General features: G+C 39.1%; 1 protein-coding gene across 6 annotated transcripts in view; it reads right to left on the bottom strand.

Annotated features, from left to right (window-relative positions):
* becn1 (beclin 1, autophagy related) overlaps window positions 1-27,863 on the bottom strand; it is a 165,150-nt gene that overhangs the window by 94,801 nt on the left and 42,486 nt on the right. For 3 of the 6 annotated variants that reach the window (XM_077205822.1, XM_077205818.1, XM_077205817.1), the window contains 2 exons: window positions 25,075-25,205; window positions 24,897-24,961 (listed from right to left, as the gene is read on the bottom strand). In XM_077205822.1, the coding sequence (XP_077061937.1) occupies window positions 24,897-24,961; window positions 25,075-25,201 (192 nt within the window). In that variant the 5' untranslated portion in view covers window positions 25,202-25,205. Of the gene's footprint in view, window positions 1-24,896; window positions 24,962-25,074; window positions 25,206-27,863 lie in introns of those variants that run through there. The other 3 variants (XM_077205820.1, XM_077205819.1, XM_077205821.1) reach the window with 2 other exon arrangements.

Here is a 27,863-nt window from a genome sequence, read left to right as displayed (position 1 = left end):
GTATATTTATTTAGTATTTGTTCAGTCTCCTCATGTGAAGACCTATCTGCGCGACTCCACCAAGCAAGCAGACCGGTAAGGTACTTAAGCATCTTCCTTTTTCCTTTCTGCTCCAACTTCTTTTCTCACAATCAACATGTGCTTTCAGTACATTCCCGTTGTCTCTCAACAACGCTCTACCATCATACATCATACTGCTAACCTGCGCCTTAACTGCTTTTTACAAACATTCAACTCTCTCCTCTGTCACCACCCACCACCTCTTTAACTGCTGTTGATTTTTCTAATTTCTTCACTGAAAAAACTACAACCATCAGCAGTCAGTTCTCAGCTCCACACAAAAAATCACCGGGCGCTCGGCGCTCATGTTCCCCGCCTGGAACAGCCTTTCCTCGGCTAGTCGTTCTGAAGTTTGCCGCTGACTCTGTAGTGGTAATTCGTCTTGTGTATATCTAATGGGTCATCTTTGGTCTCGTGAATCGATAATTCGTTCCCTGGCCAATCGTTTTGGCTGAGGGCTAAGTGAAGTTTCATATATTTAGGCTATAACTTTTCTGTTGTAAAGTTAACGTTAGACTAGTGCTGAATTTGTATATTTGACTGAATTGTTTGCTTTATTTCTTATTGTATAGCTTCTTGTAACGTTACCTTTTACTTATACTTTTATAATGGCTATTATTGATAGAACTGAAATTTAACAAAAAGAGATAGGGTTGAGTTTTGTCATTTTTTATTACAAGATTATCACTGTAATGTTGTTTATTGCAACATTTGTACAAATGCACATATTGCCTGGAATATGTTTAATATTTTTTTTAATTTACGAAAAGATGCAGGGTTGTGTTTTATATTTCGTTTTGTTATAAATAGGCTAACGTTAAACATGTATATAATCAGGTCTATACATTGCCTGAACCACATTTGTGTGCCTATAATGTTTAAAATGTATTTAAATGAAAACGAAAAGAGGCAGAGTGGTGTTTTATAACATATTTCGTTTTAATGTTGCCTAAAATGTACATGCAGAGCGAGCTGAGTGACGCTTTCACGAATGCGCTGTTCCATTTGGAGAATTACCGGACTCGCGTCCTCGGGAGTCATTCTGCTGTGAACTTTACATACTTGGTATTGAGAAATGCCTAATGTCGGCGCTTGTCTTCTTGTGACAAACATGCCGAGAAGCAAGGACAAGATCTGCTGTATGCCATCCATTGGTGTTTACTTTGTCGCTTTCTTCTTCGCGCGAAAATGACGTTGATCGCTTCTTTCCGGCAAACACCACGCCTATCAAGTAGGGTACTGTTGGCAGTGGAAACGCTAGCTGGATCATGGTTTACTGACCCGACCCGAACCGTACTGTACCGTACCGTACTGCTCAGTGGAAACGAGCCATTAGTGAAGTCTGTACATTGTTCGGTTCCGGCTGCAGAGCCCGTGCAGCAGGGAAACTGGGTGACCGTGAGACGCTATAGTCGCGTGACAAAACACTGTTCTTTCCGATTACAACATCAAACAGGTTCTCCCCACTCAGTGATGCACCCACTGAAAATCCTGTTAGCCATCCTGTTCTATAACACAGAATGTGAAAAAAGAGACACCAGCCACCAGGGTCACGTTTGCCGGGAGCCAGAGCGCCTGACATCAAAGCAAATTTAAAGTGCTGGCTAATGCTAATCGTAAATTCTCTAAGATTATTATTCTCCTGTTTATTATTATAAGATCCTGTTTGCCGGAGTGAAGAGATACTTAGTAGACTGTCCTCACTCAATGGCTGGCTGTCTAAATGGTGTCCGCAGAATAATGTAGGGTTCATAGACAATTGGAAAATCTTTGGGGCAGACCTGACCTGTTGAAAAGATATGGTATTCATCCCTCCTGGGATGGTCTTGCTCTTCTCTATAGTAATATGGCACATAGTCTCAGAGTTGACCCTTGACTATCTGATGACCGTCTGCTAGCTGTCTAGAAGTCAGATAAATCCCATCACAGACTATTTCACCTAGATATCATCACATAAAGACTGTGTCTGTTCCCCAAACTAGGAAATACAAAAAAACTCTCAAACCCATTTAACCCTTTCACAAGTAAGTTTAAAATATTCTAACTGACCCCCCAGCGTGAGTTTTTTAAGGTGACCGGTATTTAGAACCTGTCAGTTTAATGTTTCCATGGTGACGCGTCATTGCTTGTCATGTGACACAGTGCAACCACAACACAGCGCTGAATGAAAGATGATCTGCTTTTAAGCAATTTTTCCTTTTTTATTCAAAATATTCACAAATGTATTAGCTATAGCATGAAACATTGATATTCTGATTGTCAAATATGTGCAAGTGGATGTGTTTCGTTGTTTAAACACCTTTATAACGATCACGTTAGTTGAGCTGTATGCGCAATGGGCGGCGCCATGTGAGTTTGTGCCACAATTCAGAGAATCAGATCAGTTGGATTTACAACACGTCAATTCCTCCACTTCTCACGAAATACATGAAAGTAAGTGGCCGGCTACTTACACAATGTTTATCTGATATGAATCGTGGAGAGACCGGATATAAGTCGCTGTGAAGTGCGAGACGAGAGGGAGAGGACTGAGGACTCGTACGCCGGCAGTCAGTGGAAAGAGTTGTATGATGTGGAAAGAGTTGGATGATGTGGAAAGAGAGAGCTGATATAGCGGAAGGAGTTTTGTGACGTGTTCGTTTATTTCGTGCTGTAGTGAACTACGGTGAGCGCACAGTGGGCGCACCTTTTGTTTGTTCTTGAATCTAATAAAAATTGTACGAGTCCCAGTCACGCCGACCCTGTATTCTTCCTTCCAAACTGAACCTCATCACACTGGTGCCGAAACCTGGGACAGCCAGGATCACCATTTGCGGATGTCATCCAGTCGCTCGCGAGTCTGCATCAGGAACATCACAAAACTCTGCTGGGCATTAGGAACGACTAGGAGCGATGGTTCCATGCCCTAGTCCAGGCCCAGCAGGAAGACCGCGAGCAGTTTTGGAGCAGGATTGACTGGGAGGTTCGGGCTACTAGACCATCCCGCTCACGTGCCTCTCAACAAAATGGGACCAAAGGATGATCGAGAGGATTCCTTGACCTGTTTGAGAGGTCTGCTGAGGCATGTGGGTGGGCAATCGCTGACTGGTCAATGCGGCTGATTCCTCTGCTCTCCGGAGAGGTGCAGGTGGCCGCACAACAACTACCAGTCCAAAACCTCCTGGTCTATAAAGACCTGAAGCGCGCCATGCTGCAACGGGTCGGCCGGAGTACTGAACAACAGTACGGTCGACCCTTCGTGATGGCGCAACAGCTCCGGGACTCATGCCGCAAATGGCTGATGGCCGGGGGAAGCGACGTGGAAGAAGTTATCGACAAGGTGGTGCTGGAGCAGTTCGTAGCGCTACTTCAGAGGAAGACCGCGCAGTGGGTCCAGTGCCACCGCCGACGTCACTGAACCAGCCCATCCTACTGACCAGATGGTGGCGTGCCCCTGGGTCAGTGAACCCCTACCAGCAGCTTCTCTCTCTATCTTCCCTTGTGTCTCAAACGCTCAAACATGCCTTTGAACAGGTCCGTTCCATCGACGGGCCGCTTCTCCAACCAGGTCGACTGCTCTCATATCCTTATTTCGCTACTTTAAAAGAAAAGTTGTCTCGAGTGACCCAAGACACTCAGTCAAAACAAGATACGACTCAGTTGTTGATACCAAAAAGCCGTCAGGAAATGCTTTTTCAGGCGGCTCATTGTAATCCAATGGCTGGGCAATTTGGGACATACAGCTACACTTAATCGTCTAATAACCCGATTTTTCTGGCACGGCATTCACAAGAACGTGCGCAGGTGGTGCGTGTCTTGTTTGGAATGCCAGTTGGTAAATCCACCGGCCACTCCAAAAGCACCATTGTGCACACTTCCTCTTATGCAGGTCCCCTTCGAACGAATTGGCATGGAACTCATCGGGCCATTAGAACGATCGGCACGAGGGCATCGCTTTGCATTAGTTCTGGTAGATAATGCAACTACCTAGAGCCAGTGCCGCTACGCAGTATTTCCGCCAAGAGCCTAGCGGGCGCATTGTTTCAGTTAATCTCCCGGGTGGAAATCCCGAAAGAGATTCTCAACGATCAAGGCATGGTGTTTGTGTCACGGACTATTTGCAAACTTTACGAATTGTTGTGCATTAAATCGATTCGCACCAGCGTCTATCACCCACAAACGAATGGCGTGGTGAAAACCATGATTCGGAAGTACGTTCAGGAAGATGCCAAAAATTGGGACAAGTGGCTAGAACCCCTCTTGTTCGCTGTGCGCTAGGTCCCTCAAGCCTCCACAGGGTTTTCCCCTTTCGAGCTTCTCTATGGGCGTCAACCTCACGGGGTGTTAGATGTCCTTAGAGAGACTTGGGAGGTCGGACCTTCGAACAGTAAGAAGGAAATTCAATACGTACAGGATCTGAGAACAAAACTCCACACTTTGGGGCGGCTCTCTATGGAGAATTTGTTACAGGCCCAGGACAAACAAAGCCGGCTATACAACAGCGGAACTAGACTTGACTAAACAAAAATTTGCACTGGGAGATAAAGTGCTTGTATTGCTCCCAACTTCTAGCTCTAAATTGCTTGCGAAGTGGCAAGGACCCTTTGAGGTCACACAGCGAGTTGGGGATCTCAATTATGAGGTGATTCGAACAGACAGGAACGGGGCACATCAGGGTTAGGCATGACGGTGGTGAGCGGAGAGGAAGATCTCGGACCAGAAGTGAACACAAAAAAACAATCTCTCGTGCTGGCCCAAGGAGGAGATTCACCTCTCACCCTCCCAGCTCAATGATGTGACTAAGTTACAGGCAGAGTTTGCCGATGTGTTCTCGTCCCTGCCTGGGCGAATGGACCTAATTCAGCACCATATTGAGACGGTGTGGTAGTGAGCAGCCGGCCATATCGCTTGCCTGAACACAAAAAAAAGGTGGTTCAGAGCGAATTAGAGGCAATACTAGATATGGGAGTAATAGAGGAATCCAGCAGTGATTGGGTGAGCCCGAAAGTTTTAGTTGTTTTACTTTAGTTTTAGTTTTAGCTCGGTTCAGTTCTGTGTGGATTATTGCAAGGTGAACGCTGTGTCGAAGTTCGACGCATATCCAATGCCCCGGGTTGACAAATTGCTTGATCGCCTGGGTAATGCTCGATTTTATTCGATACTGGATTTAACAAAAGGATATTGGCAGATCCCCTTGTCTCCTATGTCCAAGGAGAAAACAGCCTTCACAACGCCGTTTGGATTACACCAATTTGTGCCACTTACTTTTGGGTTGTTCGGGGCTCCGGCCACCTTTCAGCGTCTCAAGGACAAAATTCGCATGCCGCTGCCTATTTAGATGACATTATAATCTATAGTAACGACTGGCAGTTGCATATGCAGTATTTGCGGGCTGTCCTGAGGTCGCTGAGAGGGGCTGGACTAACGGCCAACCCGAAAAAGTGGGTGGTTGGGCGGGCGGAGGTCAGGTATCTGGGCTTCCACTTAGGTCACGGACAGGTGAGTCCCCAAATTGATAGACCAAAAAGGAGGTTAGACAGTTCCTGGGGCTGGCGGGATATTATAGAAGGTTTGTACCTAATTATTCGGACCTCACGAGCCTGCTGACTGACCTCACTAAAAAGGAAGCGCCAGACTCAGTCTAGTGGATGGAGCACTGCCAGCAGGCTTTCACCCAGTTAAAGGCTGCCCTGTGTGGCAGGCCGCACTTACATTCTCCTGAATTTTCTCTCCCCTTTTTGTTGCAGACTGATGCATCGGACTGGGGGCTTGGAGCGGTCCTGTTCCAGGAGATAGAGAGTGAGGAACGGCCTGTGCTGTACATCAGTCGGAAGCTCTCGAACAGAGACTATATACAGCACCGTAGAAAAAGAATGTTCAGCGATTAGGTGGGCTGTCCTCAACCTCCACTATTATCTCCTTGGACAGGAATTCACTGTCTGTTCGGTCCACGCGCACCTCCAGTGGATCCACCGCATTAAGGATACCAACGCGCGGATCACCCGTTGGTATCTAGCGTTACAGCCCTTTAACCCTCTGGAGTCTAAGGTGTTTTTGGGGTCCTTGGGATGTTTTGACATGTCATGACATTTGTGCTTTTTCAGTTGCTAATAAATATATTAATGGCAAAGTTGTAATTACACTCTATTTAGCACAAACAGGGCTACCATAATATGTGAGCAACATGTTTGTATTTTTGAGAGAATATTATTAATGCATGGTTATTGAAAAAACTAAAATTAAAGTTTCTGAAATAAGGCCACAAAACACATACTAAATATGTGTCCAAAATACTTTTGACTAATGGATGTTGTTGCCTAGAGTTTTTGATTCAAAATTATCTGAAAATCATCCTGCCTAATCGTTCACATAAAACAATACATTGATTTAAATTTTGTAAGACACTTTTTGTTTGGAAAGGCAATATGCGAGGGGGTGGGAATACTCTGATTCACACCTGAGAAGACAATGGCCTGCATAATGATCCGCATAATGAGCTGCATAATGAGCCTTTCACACAGGTGTGTCACTGAGCCACAAGAAAGAATGCAAGGACAAAAAAAAAATGTATAATATATTAGGGCTGGGAATTTATTAGAAAAAATTAACTAATTATTCGTACAACTTGCTGTGATTAATCGCAATTAATCGCATTTTCCCCCAAAGTTTGTTATCAATACTTATACTTAAACAGAACATTTTATTACAATGATCGTATGAACTGTAGACAGTCCCTCCAGGGAACTAGTATTGGTAATTCCCATAAAGTGCAACATTATAAAACAAAGTGTATAAGTCTAAGTTGAATTTGATCAGAACTCCTGAATCATCTTATAAAGTAAGGCAATAAGCCAAAAGCAATTTCTTCATATCCACCAACAATATTATTAAACAAAATGTTAAAGTGTAAGTTTAAACTAAGATCATCAAAATGGTTAGAACTTAATCCAAGCAAAAACAATTTTTTTTATGCACCAAATATTTCAACAGCCTTTGCAGTACAAATAACACAAGGATAATGTTACATATTTTACCACAACATTTTGCCTACTCTTTTGCATTGAGCCAGCAACTAAGACAGACCAGTTTGTTTACATTATCAGGAGACAAGGAAGCTCTCTTCTTTTGGACGATGTGGCCTGAGAGTGAGAACAACCTCTCACAAGGCACTGTGGTTGCAGGTGTGGACAGGTACTTGCGTGCTATGCGTGCCCGATGGCCTCCTGTAGCCTCGCTAGTTGCGGCAATAACACTTGGGTGTTTTGCATTTAAATGTAAAGACAAATTGCTTCGGTGGTATTTAAATTCGGCTTTGCAAAATGTACATACCACCACTTTTCTGTCTAAAGCGCCATCAAGACATTTTTTAAATGTAAACTTTGCATCTAAAACTCCACCGTTATCGCTCTCCATCATACAGTGTAATTTGGCTCAGTTAGCACACTCATCTGTCGCAACAGGAAGTTATAAAAATGGGACACGATTGGTTTGCGTCAATTGCGTTAATTTATTTTAATGCTTTAAACATGTAAGATTGATCGCAGAGATTAACGCGTTAACTTTCCAAGCCCTATAATATATATACACTCACCTAAAGGATTATTAGGAACGCCATACTAATACTGTGCTTGACCCCCTTTCGCCTTCAGAACTGCCTTAATTCTACGTGGCATTGATCCAACAAGGTGCTGAAAGCATTCTTTAGAAATGTTGGCCCATATTGATAGGATAGCATCTTGTAGTTGATGGAGATTTGTGGGATGCACATCCAGGGCATGAAGCTCCTGTTCCAGCACATCCCAAAGATGCTCTATTGGGTTGAGATCTGGTGACTGTGGGGGCCAGTTTAGTACAGTGAACTCATTGTCATGTTTAATGCTTTCTGTACACCTAAAGACTTTGAAAAGATTTAGAAAAGACTTTATAAGATTATCAGCCCACATCTAAAGACTTGGGTTCACAGTTTTTAGTCTCAGACTAAAGACTTGCGATAATATCAAACATGTTTGATATGAAAGACTAGAGAAAGACTGTCATAAATCGGGTCGCCGACTGCAGATTATCACCTCACATTTAACGATCGAGACGACGGGAGCGCGCTGAGACTCAAGTAAGATTCCTAAAGACTGCCGGTCTTTAGTCTGGGACTGTGAAAATCCTTTGGTGTACGCCCGGCATAAGAAACCAATTTGAAATGAAGTCGAGCTTTGTGACATGGTGCATTATCCTGCTGGAAGTAGCCATCAGAGGATGGGTACATGGTGGCCATAAAGGGATGGAAATGGTCATAAACAATGCTCAGGTAGGCTGGTGCATTTAAACGATGCCCAGTTGGCACTAAGGGAAAAAGTGTGCCAAGAAAACATCCCCCACACCATTACACCAACACCACCAGCCTGCACACTGGTAACAAGGCATGATGGATCCATGTTCTCATTCTGTTTAAGCCAAATTCTGACTCTATCATCTGAATGTCTCAACAGAAACCGAGACTCATCAGACCAGGCAAGATTTTTCCAGTCTTCAACTGTCCAATTTTGGTGAGCTCTTGCTAATTGTAGCCTCCTTTTCCTATTTGTAGTGGAGATGAGTGGTACCCGGTGGGGTCTTCTGGTGTTGTAGCCCATCCGCCTTAAGGTTGTGCATGTTGTGGCTTCACAAATGCTTTGCTGCATACCTCGGTTGTAACGAGTGGTTATTTTAGTCAAAGTTGCTCTTCTATCAGCTTGAATCAGTCGGCCCATTCTCCTCTGACCTCTAGCATCAACAAGGCATTTTTGCCACAGGACTACAGCATACTGGATGTTTTTCCCTTTTCACACCATTTTTTGTAAACCCTAGAAATGGTTGTGCGTGAAAATCCCAGTAACTGAGCAGATTGTGAAATACTCAGACCGGCCCGTCTGGCACCAACAACCATGCCACGCTCAAAATTGCTTAAATCACCTTTCTTTCCCATTCTTACATTCCGTTTGGAGTTCAGGAGATTGTCTTGACCAGGACCACACCCCTAAATGCATTGAAGCAACTGCCATGTGATTGGTTGATTAGATAATTGCAGTAATGAGAAATTGAACAGGTGTTCCTAATAATCCTTTAGGTGAGTGTGTGTGTAATATATATATATATATATATATATATATATATATATATATATATATATATATATATATAGGCCTATATATCCTCCTGAGACCCCACACATTGACTTGTGTCCACTGTAGTGGACCTTTTGTTTTCATGAACATTCTTTGAATTGTTTGATCTACTCTATCAATTCCTGCTGTACTGTACAGAGGACATCCTGGGATTTCTATTGATATGTCATTTGATTGGCTGGAATGCAATAAACTACTTCTTACACTGCATAAAAAATGGCCGCCATAACCACAAGCACATTTTATGGAAAGGAGAGAGGTATGTAAAATACTGCTTTTTAATGTTTTTTTTTTTTACCATTATCATCACATATATACTTGTTTATTAAAGAATCAGGAATAATACATTTAGTTCTGAAAGCAATTAAATTGTTTGTGTTTCAAAATATTATCCTTTTTATGAATGTCAATTATAGTGGACACCAGGACCATCTAAATGTACTTAATGACTCCATGTTGTAGGAGACAGAACTGAAGCAGAGAGGATTCTTTATAAGATAGTTGAGGGAGATTCAGACTTAGACCTGTCAGATGAGGAGAGAGATGAGGATGAATTTGAACCTGATGTACAAGAAGATGATGAAGAAGAGGAAGAAAATGCAAGAGACTCAGATGAGCAGACAGAATCAGACACAGAGACAGAAAGGGATGAGCAGGAAAGACGTCACCTCTGTGGAACAGGAGTAACACGTATGAATTAATTATGAATTATTTAGTTCTAGGTTAATTGATTCAGTTCTATTAGTTAGCCACACACACACACACACACACACACAATTTGAAATATGCAAATTGATTAAACAATGCAAACTCATAAGTTTGCATTGCAAACTCGTAAGTAAAAGCTTAAAAAGTTTTTACTTATGAGTGGTCAATAGGAGACCATATCACATCCATAACACTTCAGATTCAAATATATTTGTTTGAGGTTTAATTATTATTCCTATTAACTTTCATTTAATGTGTTTTGTTCCCATCATAATAGATTCACACCTGTGCTACCGGGGTTTCCTGACTGTAAAGATGACCCTACTGCCTATGCAGACAATTCCGTCCAATTCCCTACTTTTCCCCGTACATTGACAACAAAATTTTCGAGAATTTGGCTGAATTTACAAATCAAAGAGAGTTACAAACTAGGAGTGTCTCTAAATACTACTCCACAAGAAATGAAGATTTTCTTTGGCATTTCAATCCACATGGCCTGCCTAGGATATCCCAGAATTAAAATGTTTTGGGTCAAAAAAACAAAAGTGCCAGTTATAAGCAGCAAAATGACATGGGATAGGTTTTTCAAGCTGAGAAGCTCACTCAAGATTGTGGATGACCTGGCTATAACAGAGGAAAAAAATGCAGACATTCTTTGGAAAGTCAGGCCATTACTTGACCGCGTGAGGCAAGGCTGCCTCAACCTCCCAAAGACAAAGAAGTTCTGCATTGATGAGCAAATCATCCCTTTCACAGGCCGCTGTCCAGTCAGACAATATGTTCCAGGCAAGCCAAACCCTAAATGGCCTAAAGGTCTTTGTCCTTGCTTCTCCAAATGGTCTGATGCTGGATTTTGAAGTGTACCAAGGGAAGAATACATTCAATGGCCAAAGACTTGGAGTTGGACAAGCAGCAGTCCTACGCATGGTTGAGTCTGTTCCCACTGGAAGTCACCTATTCTTCGACCGATACTTCACAACAATCAATCTCATGGATGCATTACTGGCAAAAGGCCTTCCAGCAACAGGAACCATAATGTAGAACTGAGTCCCAAAGCAGAGCAAACTGCCAAGCGACAAGGTGATGAAAAAAGAGAGGAGAGGAGCATCAGTGTCTATGGTCAGAAAGAGTCCTGAGCTGGCAATCACAAAATGGTATGACAACCAACCAGTGCTAATGGCCTCCAAAGTTCATGGGAAAGATCCTAAAGATGTCTGCAACAGATGGTCCAAAAAAGAAAAAGTCCATGTCCCAGTGAGAAGACCAGCAGTGATCAGGGAGTATATGACAACATGGGTGGCGTGGACCTGTGTGACCGCATGCTGAGCTTTTATCGCATGTCAAATAGGTCCAAGAAATGGACATTGCATGTAATTACTCACTTCTTTGATGTTGCCATCACAAACTCGTTGATCCAATACAAGTCTGACAGGAAAGCACTTAACAGACCAGCGAAGAACACCAAACAGTACCTGGACTTCAAATTGCACCTGGCTGAGGAGCTGTTGGAATGTCCAGAACTTGATGACAGCAGTGAAAAAAGTGAAGAAGAGTATGAGCCACCAACTTAAATGAGGATCCCCTAACCCGAACCATTTGTTCGCAGACTAGGAGCCACCCACATTCCAGAGATGGTAGAAATCAACCATGCAGAAAGGTGCAGAAATAAGGGCTGCAAAAGCAAGACGTACATGAGGTGTACCAAATGCAAGATGTTTCTCTGCATTACCAAAAGGAGAAAATGCTTCCAAGAGTATCATCACTAAGCAAGTGAAACAACCCAGAATAATAATTACTTTTGATCTTTTTACGTTGAATTTATTCTTGGATAAATTTCACTCTATAGCCATATTCTGTTCATTTTTCTCGGCTGTTCGGCTGTCTTTTAGAACTAAACTGTTCTAGGACTATCACTGCTAAGCAAGTGAAACAATCAAGAATGATAATTTGCTTTTGTTTTGTATTGCTGGATTACTGTCACTCTACAGCCATATTCTGTAAATGTTATTGTTTTCTGAGTTCGGCTGTCTTTTCAAAATAAATTGGTCCTGAGGTCCACTACAGTGGACATGGTGTAAAATTAAAAATAAAATGTAAAAACTCTAAATTGTAGAATGTTTTTTTTTTTACCCCAAATAAGCAGGAAATCACAAAAAAAAACAAAAAAAATTGGTGACACTTTTTTTCCTTGGGTTAACCCTCTGAGGTCGGCTATCGAGTCTCGCTTTTTTTCTTATCAGTGCGAAAGAGACTCAAATAACTGTCGATTTTTGTCATACAGGCAAGTGTTATACATCTTTAAAAACTGTTAAATGTCTTCTTTTATTTGTGTACACTAACAATAAAACCAAAAAGTTGTGTTTTTCGTAAAATAAAGAAAAAAAAAACATGATGCGCGTTCTGTCTTCTCTCTCAATGTGAAGTTCATTCTGAAACGCGACAGAAAATGATCTGTAACTCAGCCAATATTTGCCACCTACACGTGAAAGTAATGTCTTTACAAAGCTTGAAGTCTCCTTTTTTAAATGAAGTAAATCATATCAAAAACAAATATTCTCGGTTTAAGAAATCCGTATGAAAGCAACGACATGTACAGTTTCTCCAGCCCGAGCTCATTAACTTTAATGTGACCACACCCCCATGCGCGCGAGCTGCTCTCATGCAAATGATTCACGTGAAGGAACGCAGAGCTCTCAACGCCCTCATCATCTCTAAACAAAGAATCAGCGACGATCTATGCTTTTCATATGTTTGGAAGACTGTTTGTGCTGTGGATTTACCTTGGATTTACCTCAGAAGACGACGTTTTGATTATGAGAACAATTTTTAAGGTAAAAGACATAATAATAAGTGTTTTATTGTTGCATAAACTTTACAATGCAGCTACTAAACTGGTGCTAGCCTAAAATGTTATGAAATGAGATACAAGTATGCTAGTCTGAGTGTTTATTCTAATATGGTGAATATTTTAATGTGTAGACCTGTGTTTACTGTTAAATACTGTGTTTGTGGATATCTGCTCAAACGTAGATGTATAATGTAACAATGTTTCATAGTTTGGAGTGGCTCGATCGCTGCACGCGCTGAGTTTGGGTCTGAGTCACGCTGTGCGTTTGAAAAGCAAAACACGCCAAACATTAGGCTTCACGCCAAACTCATCTAATTTCATAACGAATAGAAATATTTGAAGTAAAATATGATAAACAATATATGTTTGTCTAGTGTAGTGTTACTGAAGTGTTCATTTTTAACGATTTATAGGCTACCTGCTATCTAGGCTATTGTTATTATTTCATGCAGCCCTACACATGCCTATATACAAGGCACAACAAACTAGGTGTTCGTATATATATTTATAAAATACATATACATACACTGCCATTCAAAAGTTTGGGGTCGGTAAGATTTTTAATGTTTTTAAAAGAAGTCACTTATGCTCACCAAGGCTGTATCTATTTGATTAAAAATACAAAACAAACCCTGTAATATTGTGAAATATTATTTCAATGTAAAACAGCTGTTTTCTATGTGAATACATAGTAAAATCGTAATTTATTCCTGTGATCAAAGCTGAATTTTCAGCATCCTTACTCCAGTCTTCAGTGTCACATGTTCCATCAGAAATCAGTATAATATGATGATGTGATGCTCAAGAAACATTTATGATTATTATCGGTTGAAAACGGTTGTGTACCTTTTTTTTTAGGATTCTTTGATCCACAGAAAGTTAAAAACAACAGCATTTATTTGAAATAGAATCTTTTGTAAAATTATACATGTCTTTACTGTCACATTTGATCAATTTAATTCCTCCATGATGAATAAAAGTATTGATCCATTTTATTTATTTCCCCCAAAAAATAAAATAAAAATTCTTACTGACCCCAGAGTTTTGAACGGTAGTGTTTAATGTTACAAAAGATTACTTTTCATTTAAATGCTGTTCTTTTGAACTTTCTATTCATCAAAGAATCCTGAAATAAAAATGTAAATAAAAATGTTTTTCAACATTGATGATAATGAAAAATGTTTCTTGAGCATCAAATCATCATATTATACTGATTTCTGAATGATCATGTGACACTGAAGACTGGAGTAATGATGCTGAAAATTCAGCTTTGATCACAGGGATAAATTACACTTTACTATATATTTACATAGAAAACACCTCATCCATGGGTCTCATGGATTTAACGGACACATGAAATAAGTACACAAGACCGAGTATTCATATGAAGTGTGCCATTTGGGACAGGGCCTATGATCTTGAACCACAATAGCCACATATATGAGATAATTTAAATATAGAATAATTTTTAATGTCATAGGATGTCATAGCTCAATATGTTTTTCAGCCCTTAAATGTGTAAATGTAGAAGCCCAGTATTTATCTGGAGGTCTTTGTACAGGTTTATTAATGTAATTATATTTTACGCTTATGTGTCCTATGATATGCAATGGAAGTAAATTTTAATGTTTAACATGGGTGTATTCACAACACATAGCATACGATATAATATCTTAAGATTATTCATCATTATTTTGTCTCTGCTTTTTCTGTTTTAATGATATTCAGAACAGAAAAACTAAATGTTCCTTATAATTTTAATTAACACTAACTTTATTCTCATCTGAATTATAAATAATTGATTTCCGTATAAAATGATTTCAGCGCCTCCCTCTCTCTCTCTCACACACACAGTTCGATCGCGCGCGCGCGCGCCTCTCTCTCTCTCCCTCTCTCTCTCTCACACACACACACAGTTCGATCGCGCCAACGCACCTCTCTCTCGCGCACACACACACTCCAGCTTAAGAGAGAGGCGCGCGCCATCAAACTGTGTGTGTGTGTGTGTGAGTGAGAGAGAGAGAGAGAGAGAGAGAGAGAGAGAGAGAGAAGCGCGGGCGCGATCGAACTGTGTGTGTGCGCGCGCGTGTGAGAGAGAGGCGCGGGCGCGATCGAACTGTGTGTGTGTGTGTGTGAGAATAGTGGAAACATACTCCATCATTTTTTTCATACAGGACATCATTCAGACTGCAAACTGTTACTTATATTTGTGTACACACGCTATAAAACACAACATCCTCAGTCACATACGTAATATATTTATATATAAATATAATTTTGGACACAAGAGGGCAGTATAGCCCTATTTATGATTTTGTGTTTAAACTATCACTGGATGAGTAGTCTTCATTGTTTGTTACCAAGGCAATGTAGCCATAATCAGATGATCAGCGCAATCATGTGGTTTTAATCAACTAGATTCTAATTAAGTAAACACTCCTCCATTCTTCAAATTGTGACAAAAACAGATGTCAGGGGACTTTTTAAGTTACCAATTCACACACGAAGCAAATGGTGCTTGGACTTAATTAAATTACCGATTCCAGAAGTGCCCCCGCGGCGTTTTTCTCTGATAAGTAATCACAGGATCCTCTGTCTTACCACATGTGACTCAACAGGGGCGCCTCTCTGGCCGGAGATCCCGTGGTGTCCCCTCTGCACGACACCTCACAAAAACAGACAACCTTGTGTAATCGAACCACACTGGTCATTGTAATCCAGACTTAAAACTCATCAAATTCGAAGGACGCACACACATACACGGAACTGAAGACGATCAGGAGTCCAACGCGTGACTGACCACGCGACGAACTCTGAACACACACACACACACACACACACACACACACACACACACACACACACACACACACACACACAAAAAGAGACAATCATTCTGAACCACGTGTAGTTAAACGTAATGTTTCGAATGTACAAATGTTTTCTGGTTGTGTTCAGGATTCCCTTGTGACCTAATTGATATAACTGTAAGCTTTTATGATATGTGATCAGTCTGACATTCATTTAATCACAAAAAATCATGTATCTGCAGTTTACTAGCCCTAGGAATGCCGCGAGTGGTATGATTGGAATCAGAGAAATCGAATAAGATCGAATCACTAACCCAAAATGCAATATGAGGCATATTTTATTAATCCTAGTTTAGAAGTGTATTATTACTAAATTTGTAATCTCCTATGCACATGACCCAGAAGGCGTGTACTTTGCGAACCACAAGGTTTGCCGACACGCCTCCTCCCAAACGATTGGATCAGACGCGTACGAAAGGCGTGTCTCGAGTGCCTTCAAAACCAGGAGCGCCATGTCTCCTCTGTGCTAGCAGTCCTACGCCAGAGAGAGGTTTCCTTCTTCAACAAGAACTCCAACCGGAGCTCTTCGTTTGCTTTCTAAATTTCGTTTAAATCTAAGTTTTCTTTCCATTATCTACCTCAGTTGATAGTTTTCCTTCGTTCAGTGCCATCACGAACGAAACGAATTTAAGATTAAGCATGTGTCGTACGAGCTGAAGAGATCGCAACATCTACCTCCGTCCGAACGAAACTTCGGACATTGTAGAAGATTTTATTATTTAGAAAACAAGTAATTTTGCTATATATTTGGACACAATTATTTCTTCTGTCTGTGACTTTGGATTTCCTCTGTGTATGTGAAAGACCTTGAATGGAATGTTGTTTGCTGCAGAAAATTCTATTCTGAGAAGTCACATGGTAAAAGACCTTTACCCAAAACTATCTATAGGGTGTGTTACCTTCTTTGGAAGAAGATGTATGTATATAACTCTGAACCAAAATATACTCCAGAGCGCACTGGAAGGCCAGAGGGCCAGTGGGCCGCAGGCCAGAGCGTTAGAGTGTCGTTCTATGGAACGGAACGGCATTCGAAAACAAAGTCTAATTATTTCTGGCATCAAAGATCTCTGCGAAGTTATTTTTCAGAAAGATTGAAAACCACAACATTTGGCGCCCAACGTGGGGCTTGGGTTTTGAAGCAGAAGGAACCACGAAAGGCGACTCTGGTGACCGACACAGACAACAGTGGCCACTGTAATTTGAGGGGAGCAATTTTTGCTTTTGAAAAAGTATGTGTTGTCACCAGTGAGCCAGAGTGGTAAGACCTTTTAAAATGCGTCTCCAAGTTTAAAGAACTAAAAATTGAAAAGAGGATCTTTGATTCTAGAAATAATTTTCTATTGTTGTTGACGATATCAAGTAATGTGTTAAAGCACGGTGGAGCTCCCGTTAGTGTTTGCCTGTGTTTATATAATCTGATGCAGATTGTATGAATATTGCTAGGATGCTGATGTGCCGCTAAAGGTTTTGTCGTATGTAAGTAAAAAAATTAAGTATACTGGTAAAGGTTATCAGGTTTTTGTAAATTTGAATTAATGATAATGGGTATCATTAAGTATACTGGTAAAGGTTATCAGGTTTTTGTAAATTTGAATTAATGATAATGGGTATCATTAAGTATACTGGTAAAGGTTACCAGAACTCTGTGTTACTTATTAAGAGGGCCTTGAGGATAATAAGTTAATTGCATGTGCACAGATTAAGTTTGGTTTATAGAATATCAGGTTTCTGTGTTTCCTATTAAGAGGGCCTTGACGGATAATGGGATAGCATGTACACAGATGAAGTTTAGTATTAGTTTTCTGTGTTTCTTATTAAGAGGGCCTCGACGGATAATAAGATAGCATGTACACAGAGGATTATAAGTACTGATAAGATATCAGTGTTGATCTGTGTTTACTTGTAAGTGGGCCTGGACGGATACAAGTATAGCATGCGTACAGATGAAGGTTAACTTCCGGTTACCGTTTTGTTAAAAGATTTAGCAAAAGTCTGCTCGGGGAAGTTATGTTTGGCTTAACAGTTACCGCCTCGACTAGCGAGGGACTGCTCGGGTTAAGTTGAATCCTATGGAATAGGGGAATTAGAAGTTTAGCTTATGGTTACCGCATTGTTATAGGAATGACAATGGACTGCTCGGGTAAGCTAAATTGAATCGCAGAGGTCTGTGATAGTTTAAAGTTATTCAGTGAAGTATTGTTTGTAAAAACAGTGAGAAACACTGTGAGTAGAATATAGCTGTGTGTGTATGTAGGATCCTGTCCTGTGTGTCTGCTTGACTGTGACTGTGGTTAAAAATAGGTGACAAGGAATGTGTGAATGTGCTTGAGAGACAAGTAATGTATAAATGAGTATTAAAAGTAAAGGAAATAGTAAAAGAAAACAATTGTTTCAAGATATTAGTCTTGCAGATTATTGTAGTATAAATAAGTTAAAGTATAAAATATATATTAATAAATGGACTGATATATATTAATGGATAAATAAATAAGAATGCACGTGCTTAATATATTATATCTTATATCTGAAGACGTCTAAAATTTGTATCTCATTATCCCTGAAGACAAAGTGAGAAAAATGATTCTATTGTAGATAATTAAGTTTGTGCTAAGAAAAAATAAATTGTGCAGTGTGCTAAAAGTGAACAAGATTGAGTGACAAAGTTTCAACAGTCATAAATAATTTACAGCAATCTTAGAATTGTAGTAAATGGGAATTGTTGGGAATGGGTGAGGAAAAGTTTATTCACCATGTTAGATTATTTTGAGCACAGGATGCAAATACAGGAAAAAGATTGATGTCGGATTTTATGATAGGGAAAATTATTTAATTGTATTATACTCAGAAAATCAAAAGTTAGATTATTGATGATATTGCAAAGAAGAGATAGCTTGCTTTTTCCTGCAACGAAGAACTTGCTTTACTAAAAATAGAATGGGAGAACTGCTGTTGTCAACCAGTGATTATTATATAATATAAAAGACCTAGGAAAAAGATGGTTAAAAAGTGGAATTTAGATAAAGAGCTAATAGCTCAGGAACAAATATTTATAAAGACTAATTTGATCTATGCAGCTCTCTGAGTGTTCAAGTTTCAGATGGCTTCAGTGTCGAATGGAAGAGGTGAAAGGTCAAAGACACACGACTGCAGAGAGAAGAAGAAGAGAGGGTGAGGGGCTTTCAGCTCCCCTTCTGAAGATGACCACTCTCTGGAAAACTCAGCATGGAGAAAGACTGATTTAATGCTGGAAAAGGTGAAACGTTCACTATTTCACTGGAGACTTTTTCCTGAGGACAAGAGGAAAATCCGGAGATGCAAAGCTGTGGCAAAATCTATCAAAGCCCAAACTGAGAAGGGGCAGAGAAACAACAGAGCCTATATTCCTGTTTACATCAAGCCTTTGAGTGACAGCCAGGCTGACAGCTAAGAAGCTTCAACAGACTGATAATCTAAAAACAGAAGAACTGACTGAAACCCTTCCCTTACAGGCAACACAGGTGTGGCAACTCCAATGATCACTCTGTAGAGACTGCTTCAAATTTAGTTATTATATTAACTTTATTCATTCTGATTATTCACTGGTCTCATAAGCAATTCTTTATATTCTCTGCTAAACTAACCCTCTCTGCTTTTTCAGTAGAGGTTCAAGTCCAGCCCTATAAAAAAAGAAAGAATACACTGAAAGAGAGAAGTGGGTGCTCAACTCACTAAATAGTTCAATCTGAGGCTGGATTTGGTATAGTGAGGGCTATTACATTAAACAACTATAGGGCTTAAAAGCATGAGAAAAATTATTCTGTAGAAAAGAAAAAGATAGACACAAAATGTCAAAGAATTATTATTATTGTTTGCAAAACAATGATACTGGTCAATCCATTTTGTTTTGATAATTTTTTAGAGATAGATTGGAAAAAAATTACTCCAAAGGTCCAAAATTATGAAATCGCAAAAAATGCTGTCAAAACTGGGATAATGAGATGGAAATGTTGTTGGCCATGGATCCAAGATTATGCAGAGATCTCCAATTTCTTAAAGCAGCTCATGAGCAAAAAACAAAAAAAAGAATAGGAAAAATCAGGAAAAAAAATGACAAAATGTATTTGAAAAATTACAATTGGCAGGCTTATTATTCTAAAATACTTAGTCTATTAGAATTTGTAAAAAGAAAAAAAGGATTATAACAACGGTGTTAAACTAAACCTTATGATCATTGACACTTATCAGTAGTGTTTGACATAGCTGTGTTGACCTGATCAACCCTTGGCTAAAATTATAGGATGCCACATTTAGAGCACAACCTGCAAGAATGTATGCTGGCCAGCGTGTGTGAGAGAGACACTGAGTGTGAATGAGTGAGAGATGATGTTTGAAGAAACACTAAGGCAAATCAATTATTTTGCCAATACAGCTGTATTTAAAATTTAACATGTGGGCCCACAGGGCAAATTCTGCCCAATAAAATAATGACCATGGATGCATTTGGTTAAATTTCCTGGTCAGGAACTGAAGTAACAATATGAAAAAACAAAGAATGAAAAGAGAAAAATAAAAAGAGAAAAACAGTGCCACATTTGCGCAGCGCATAACATATCTGACTTTCTTTGCAGCATAACACGTCTGCCTTTCTTTTCAGCATATCATGATGGAGCTGATCTTTGTCAAAAGTATGAAATAATGTCTTGTAACTTTTGTCAAAGTGGGTTTTTGACAAAAAACTTTTTCAAAGTGAGTATTGTCCAAGATGCCTAATAAATAGTGGGTTGATAGTGGAACTCAAGACAAAGAGATAACTGAGTTGAATTGACTAATTATAAGAGTACATTGAAATTTATTGTGAGAAAAATGCAAAAAAGTTGCAAATAATGATCAAAAGTCAAATTTATGAAAAACAAATAGGAATATATGGATTAAAGTCCTGCTGTTAATGAAAGCAGAAATGACACCACTCAGCCCACATGACCTTTCTACAGGTAACATCATGAAGGACAATGGGACAGATGAGCAGATGATTGAAATCACATGTTGTTTTCACTAACAAAAATAATTAAGCTTTAATTTACAGATAGCAGCAGCTCAATTCCAGGAAGGATTCTGGGACAAGTCTAACAAAAAGAATCAGTAACTGTGCTTTGTAATTTCAGAGGAAGTGATCAACAGAGTGACATTTGAGTTCATGCCTCTCAACTTAAAATACACCAACTGACTTCAGCAACCCCCCCAACTGAACTGAGGGATCAAGGACATGCTGACAATGAGAGAAAGAGTCCATTGCAACGAACGACTCACTGGACACACCCTGGTGAAAGATGTAATGATTGATGACAAGGTTAACAGAATGATCAAATCATGAATGGAAGAAAAGACAAACTTGACCAGAAACACAGTAATGAGAGGAACTGTGCAAAGAAAAGAGAATCAACAGAGATGAGTACAAGCTCAAACAATAGTCAACATCAACCAACTTTCCTATGATTGGATCTTCAGCCCTTGAATAGATTCAGTAGCAACTTAATATTAACCCCATCAAAACAAAAAATGATTGAGGAGAAAAATATATTATGCAACATAGAAAACAATGATAATGATGAATTAAGAAAAGAAACTAAAATAATGTTAACAATTAATATAGCATAATGGGAATTAAGACAATTCATGAAGGAAAAAATTAGAACTAAAAATAACTTTAAAATAAATTTTAAGGGGTACTCAGATGTAACTTGTCAATACAAGGGTATACTTAATTAATTTAAGGCTACAGTTGAAATTAAAGCAAGTATTAACAAATATAAAATTTTAATTTTAATTGATAAGAATACATTTTGATTCAATATGCAATTGATTAGCTAAAATTATATCAAGTAGTGCTTGATAGAAAGTATAGAAAGTTTATAGACTTAGAGGAAGTTACTGAAATCCAATAACAAACAGGCCCTTATGAACAATCTAAATGGCACCAGAGGGGGGTCAAGAATAGATATTTGGCATTCACATGAAGGACAGATTGTCGAACCAATGAATACTTTTGAATATTCTCAGTCCAGATGCGCAATGGTTTTAAACCAGTGCGCAAAGGGGGGAGTAAGATAAGGAAATTAAAAATTAAAATGAATATAAAATTATAGGCATTTTAAATTAAAAGGCATTTTTGCAAAGTTTGTGAAATTTGTGCAAAAACAAAGTTAAGAAAAGAACAGCGACAAAAATAGGCCATATGTCAGTATACCAGAAGAACTATTAAAACACTTGGTAATGGATTATGTGGACATGATATAGATGGGTAAAAGCAATGAAATCAGCAGAGGAGGGCAGGAACAGAAATTAAATCTCTGACAGAGAAGTAATCCTTAGATTGGAAGTCTATCAGAAATAAAATCAGATTATATGTCAACTAAACAGAAGTATTGAAGATTAAAAATAAGTTGCATACGAACACAAGGAAGTTTTAATAATGATTAAGTTATAATGCTAATGGTTTAAAAGGTTGATAGAAAAACTTTTGGATTGTTAGATATAAAGAAAAAGAAATGTACATATAAGGAATATGTAAGATAGTGCAAAAAGTTATTTGCTAGAGTTATTTTTCTAATTGTCTAATGAGTTTATTGAATGACTATTATGAGATAAATGTAACATTGCTCTGAAGCTTTCTTAGTTAGAGTGATTACATGAGACATAATTAGTTTATTCATGATAGCTTATTTAGAAATTAGTAGAAATGAAAAAAATGTATTCAGTTTAGTCTTGAACTGAGGAGCTACAATGAGAATAGGAAGCAACATGCGAGATTAAAAAGGTCAAAATGGAATTTATTGTTTAAATTTGGTAATAAAATAGACAGTAAGTGAAATGTATTGCAATTTATTAGATAGGTGTAAAGTGTTCTATTCACAAAAATTGACTGACTAAAAAATGGATTCTTCGAATTTAAGAAATGATATTCTCTCATAAGAAGTGATAAAAACGAGAGAGTTATGTTTACCCAGCCATATTTTGAATTAATAGTCATATGGATCATGCAAAACAAAAATGCATAATAAATCAATTAGACTACTATAATAAGCAGAGATTTATTATAATGATTTGTCTGCATTTGGAGAAAAACAATTATGTGAAAAAAGTAGAATGACTTATGCTTAAAGATCAGTGTTGCACTTTTACTAAATAATATTGCGCAGGGAGGAAAATTTAGCAATTACGATCATGTTAGAAAAACTTAAGAGCAGAAGTTAAGGACAACTTAATGAAAAGTTTTGAAAATTAAGGTTTGCTCAATTAGGGATATTGAAAGTGGGTTATTATTCTGTTGTGTACTTTGTATATTAAGATCACTAGTTGGAAAACCACAGTTAAACGAATGAAAATGCGGAAAAAAGATAATGAAAACTAATTTGAGAGGGCAACCAAATTGATATTTACAAACCCTGGATGTTGATTCCATTAAATGAGGAATTGAGGACGAAGAAGATGATTGATGAGCCAGACCCTAGAGGACATCTGCACCGCAAGAAAACTTTCAATAGTATAAGAGACTTTTATGTTTGATATACTCTACATAACTGTGACAATAACATGCAATGCAAGAACAAAGGTATACACACACTTATAACAATGTTTAAGTTTGTCTGACTAGGGAGAACTCGAGTCTTTTACTTTTTCCATTAAACAAAAAAGAAAGAACAACTAAAAGAAATAAAAATGTATGGAAGAAGATGTTTGGCTCGAGTGCTCCTCCGGAGTGTGGTGGCTTAATCCAGTAATTGGAAAGGAGAATGAGTGACTCAGTTGAGTCACTAGGTAGCATAACTGAGGGAGCTGGATTTTGAAACTACACTCTGGAAAAAAACTAGTGAAAGTGAGGCTTAGATAAGCCTCAGAGGAGGGAATGTAGAAGATTTTATTATTTAGAAAACAAGTAATTTTGCTATATATTTGGACACAATTATTTCTTCTGTCTGTGACTTTGGATTTCCTCTGTGTATGTGAAAGACCTTGAATGGAATGTTGTTTGCTGCAGAAAATTCTATTCTGAGAAGTCACATGGTAAAAGACCTTTACCCAAAACTATCTATAGGGTGTGTTACCTTCTTTGGAAGATGATGTATGTATATAACTCTGAACCAAAATATACTCCAGAGCGCGCCGGAAGGCCAGAGGGCATGTGGGCCGCAGGCCAGAGCGTTAGAGTGTTGTTCTATGGAACGGAACGGCATTCGAAAATAAAGTCTAATTATTTCTGGCATCAAAGATCTCTGCGAAGTTATTTTTCAGAAAGATTGAAAACCACAACAACATTCAGCCTACGTTTCCTTTCAAACCAGCTGCACAAAAGGGGCCATATCAATGCAAGCATAATCTAAAATAGAATGTTGTTTTTAAGGTTGTCTAGAACTTCCTAAAAAGCATTTGGGTCTCATTTTGAAGTAACTGTTTGAACTGTTCTGTCCTGAGAAGATCTCTCTCTCTCTCTCTCTCTCTCTCTCTCTCTCTCTCTCTCTCTTATTTCGTATTGCCATTTTCTGTTTCGTTGTAATTGTTTGTTTTGCTATGCATATTTACTCCTGCGTGATTTTAAGTAGTTTATGTAATCTGTAGTCTTGTTTTATTAAATTCCATAATCCTTTGAATCGAATCTGTCTCACGGTTCCATACTTGAAGTCCCTGAAAATGTCGATATAAGCTCCAAGCTCTATTTGGTTTAACTATTGAAGTATCTAAAGTGCCTGACACGAAAATATCCTTCCTTGTGGCCACAGGAAAGTGTGTTTTCGTTGTGTACCGGCTAGTAAATTGTGATAAAGGAAGTCTTCTCCTCCACGTCCGCTGGACGGACAGGTTGTGTGATAACTGAACTTGAATCATATCAAAATTTACTCGCATAATTTATATGATTTTACCGACCTATATTAATAATTAATACAAACAATCGTGTTAATTGTTCATATACGGTGAGGTTTAGTCTATTCCCTATTTGGGATAATTTAATGTATGTAGACAATGAATATTCATGATCTGATGAATATTATTCCCCATTTAAGCTAATAATTTCCCCAAAACAAGTCATTGTCGCTACAGCAACCACTTCATTTACTTATCCAATAATTTTTTAAAAGTCTTTGTTTAATGACAAATATAGTAATACTATGAGCAGTCTTCATTGTTTGTTACCAAAGCAACCACTGCATTCCACACCACTTTTTGTGTTTATGGAAAAGTGCCCGTACACTTAAGAGCCAGCAAGATCACAAAGAAAGCTTGCTGGTGTGATTTATTCACCTCAGGGAAGCTGCTGCCCTCACAGCTATTCGACTGTTTATTCGCTGTTACTGTCACTAATGGAGCTGAATAAAAAAAGACAAGTCAAACTCAATCTACTTCTTAATGGAATGAAATTTTATCTCTATTAATGTTTAAAGAGACCAGTTTACAGTGGTGTAGTGCTATATGTTCATACCCGTGAGCTCATGGATGGTCATTCTGTCTAAGACGTTGAAGGATGTGTCGAGCTTCAGTGGCTGACTGCAGCGCTGACAAACAAAACTCACCTGCATGGTGTTGCTAGAAAACTTCAAACCCTCCATGCTGCTGTAGAAACAGAACACACACACAAATATATTGTTACCAGAACTTTTCCAACATTCCTCTGGGCAGTGTCCTAAATACAGTACAGTTTTGCTCTGAAGTTTTCATACCCTCTGCAGATTATTCAAAATCTAAATAAGAGGGATCATTAAAATTGCAACATTTATTATTTAGTACTGTCCGGAATAAGCTATTTCACATAACAGATCTTAAAATATGGTCCACAAGACAAATAACAAAATGTGTAAAAATTACCCCATTCAAAAGTTTAAATACCCTTGAACCGTAATTTTTCATAATTAATGTTCATAAAAATCATGCTTTTACCTGGAGGATTCACAACTGTTTTTATGTTTTGTTATGATTGTTCAAGAGTTCGTTGTTTGTCCTGTGCAGTTAAACTGACCAATGTTCTTCAGAAAAATCCTCCGGGTTCTGCACATTCTTTGCATATTTGACACCTTTCCAACAGTGTATCTATGATTTTGAGATTCATCTTTTCACACAGAACAATTGAGGGACTCACACAGAACTAATACAAAAAGTGAAAACATTCACTGATGTTCAAGAAGTAAACACAATGCATTTAGAGCCGGCGGTTGTAAACTTTTTGAATTGGATGATAAGGTTAAATTACACTTATTTTGTCTTCGGGGAAACTTTTATTTTGTGGAGCTTCAAAAGGGCAGTACTAAATGGAAAAAATATGATTTTTAAACAAAATAAGAAAAATGTACACATCACTGTTCAAAAAGTTTTCACCCCATCTCTTAATGCATTGCTTCTCCTTCTTGGCATTGGTGAATGTTTTCACCTTTTCAATTAGTTTATGAGTCCCTCAATTGTCCTCAGTTTGAAAAGATGGATATCAAAATCATAGTCACTGTTGGAAAGGAGTCAAATATGTAGAAGATGCAAGAAAACCATTGAACGTGCAGGGTCAGGAGGCTTTTTCTGAAGAACATATTCAGGTTTCCCTGAGAGTAGGGAACGAGTATTGCATAGCAAATACGCAAAATATTGAAGCAATAATTTAAAACGCAGTGCAGGTGTACAGCGAACACAGCAGGGCGTCTTTAGCGCCTTAAGAAAAACCTGGCACACAGAGGCGTATGCCAGCGAGATGGCGTCCACAATCCATCTGGATAGCCTCTGCTTCGTGACCGGAACCCCTTTGGTGCGGCCACCGAAGCAAACAAAGAACTGTTCTGACTGCCTATATGGTGCAGAACGCTCAAAGTATATTTTTAGAGCCCTAACGGGACAAAGCAGATTAGCCTCCCCATCATTCTCAGAGGGTGGAAGTGCTAATAAAGTAATAACCTGAGCTCTGACCGGGATTGAGAGCACCGTAGGTACATAACCATGCCTTGACTTGAGAATGACTTGAGTCATTTATCCCAAATTCCAGGGAGGAGGGGCTCACGGAGAGCGCCTGCAAATCCCCCACTCGCTTGACTGATGCCAGAGTCAGCAGCATAGCAGTCTTCAGTGAAAGAGGTTTGAGTTCAACCGACTGTAGTGGTTCCCCAAGGACATAGTAGGAGGCCTAGGGGGGTTTAACCTCCTGGCTCCTTTTAGAAAAAGAACGATAAGGTAGTTTCTCCCCAATGACTGGCCAGCCACAGGAGCACGGTGAGCTGCCATGGCTGCCACTAGGGTTGGGCCGATGGACGATATCATCTTCCATCGTGATGGCTGACAGACATCACGATGTTTAGCCGGCATCGGTTTAGTTTCGCAATCGAAATTGCTGATGAGATATAGACGAAAATATCTAGTGGAAAATGAGAATGTTACCCCCCCCTCCCCCCTCCCGATGTCATCGTCCATCGCGATGTTTCACTGTAGACATCGTCTGATACCAAATTGGTAGACATCGCCAAACCCTAGCTGCCACATACACTTTGAGTGTGGATGGGGAGTGACCCGGATCCAAAAGCTCTTGTAAGAAGGAGAGCATCACCGAAAAAGAGGACACGTCGGACACCGACAGACTAGACAGAATCTGAGAGCTGATGATTTGTTTCATATCAAAAGTAACCTACTCTGTAAATTTTTTTATGAAATTTGTTGGGTGGCAATTGGAGGGATTCCCTAGGAGGAGTACATCAAATTCCAGTGCAAGTGTTTTTCAAACAACCTATAATAACTGACTTCCTGTTGGGCGGAGCTAATAACAGTAGAGAAGTTGTTCAGCCCAATGAGATTTATATGTGTACTGAATTTCATACAAATACGTTCTTGTATGTGTGCAAGACTTCAGAATGCGTTCTAGGGGGTGCTGTGGAGCCCCCCTGCCACGCCCAGGTACCAGCTTCGGCCCGGCCCTAATGGCCGCAGGTTCTGACCTGTGTGCAAAGTTTGAGCACGTTAAGGGCCCCAAAAGCCCCTGAAACGTTTAACAACAATAATAATAAATATAGCTGCGAGCAGCGCCACCGGCCTGTGGTCCACTCATCGCTTTAACTATATATCTATATATAAAAAATATATATAAAAAAAATATAAAAAAAAAATATATATATATATATATATATATATATATATATATATGTGTGTGTGTGTGTGTGTGTGTGTATGCATGCATGCATGCATGCAAAGGCACAAATAACGTGTTTATTACGAATACTTATTTCGAACAAATACTTAAAAAATGTT

Source organism: Siphateles boraxobius, unplaced genomic scaffold (genome assembly GCF_051911475.1).
Source record: "Siphateles boraxobius isolate OS27281-9 unplaced genomic scaffold, OSU_SipBor_1 55, whole genome shotgun sequence".
In the NCBI taxonomy this organism is placed as follows: Eukaryota; Metazoa; Chordata; class Actinopteri; order Cypriniformes; family Leuciscidae; genus Siphateles; species Siphateles boraxobius.
Note: the sequence above shows the minus strand (reverse complement) of the source record. Positions and strands in the feature narration are given on the sequence as shown.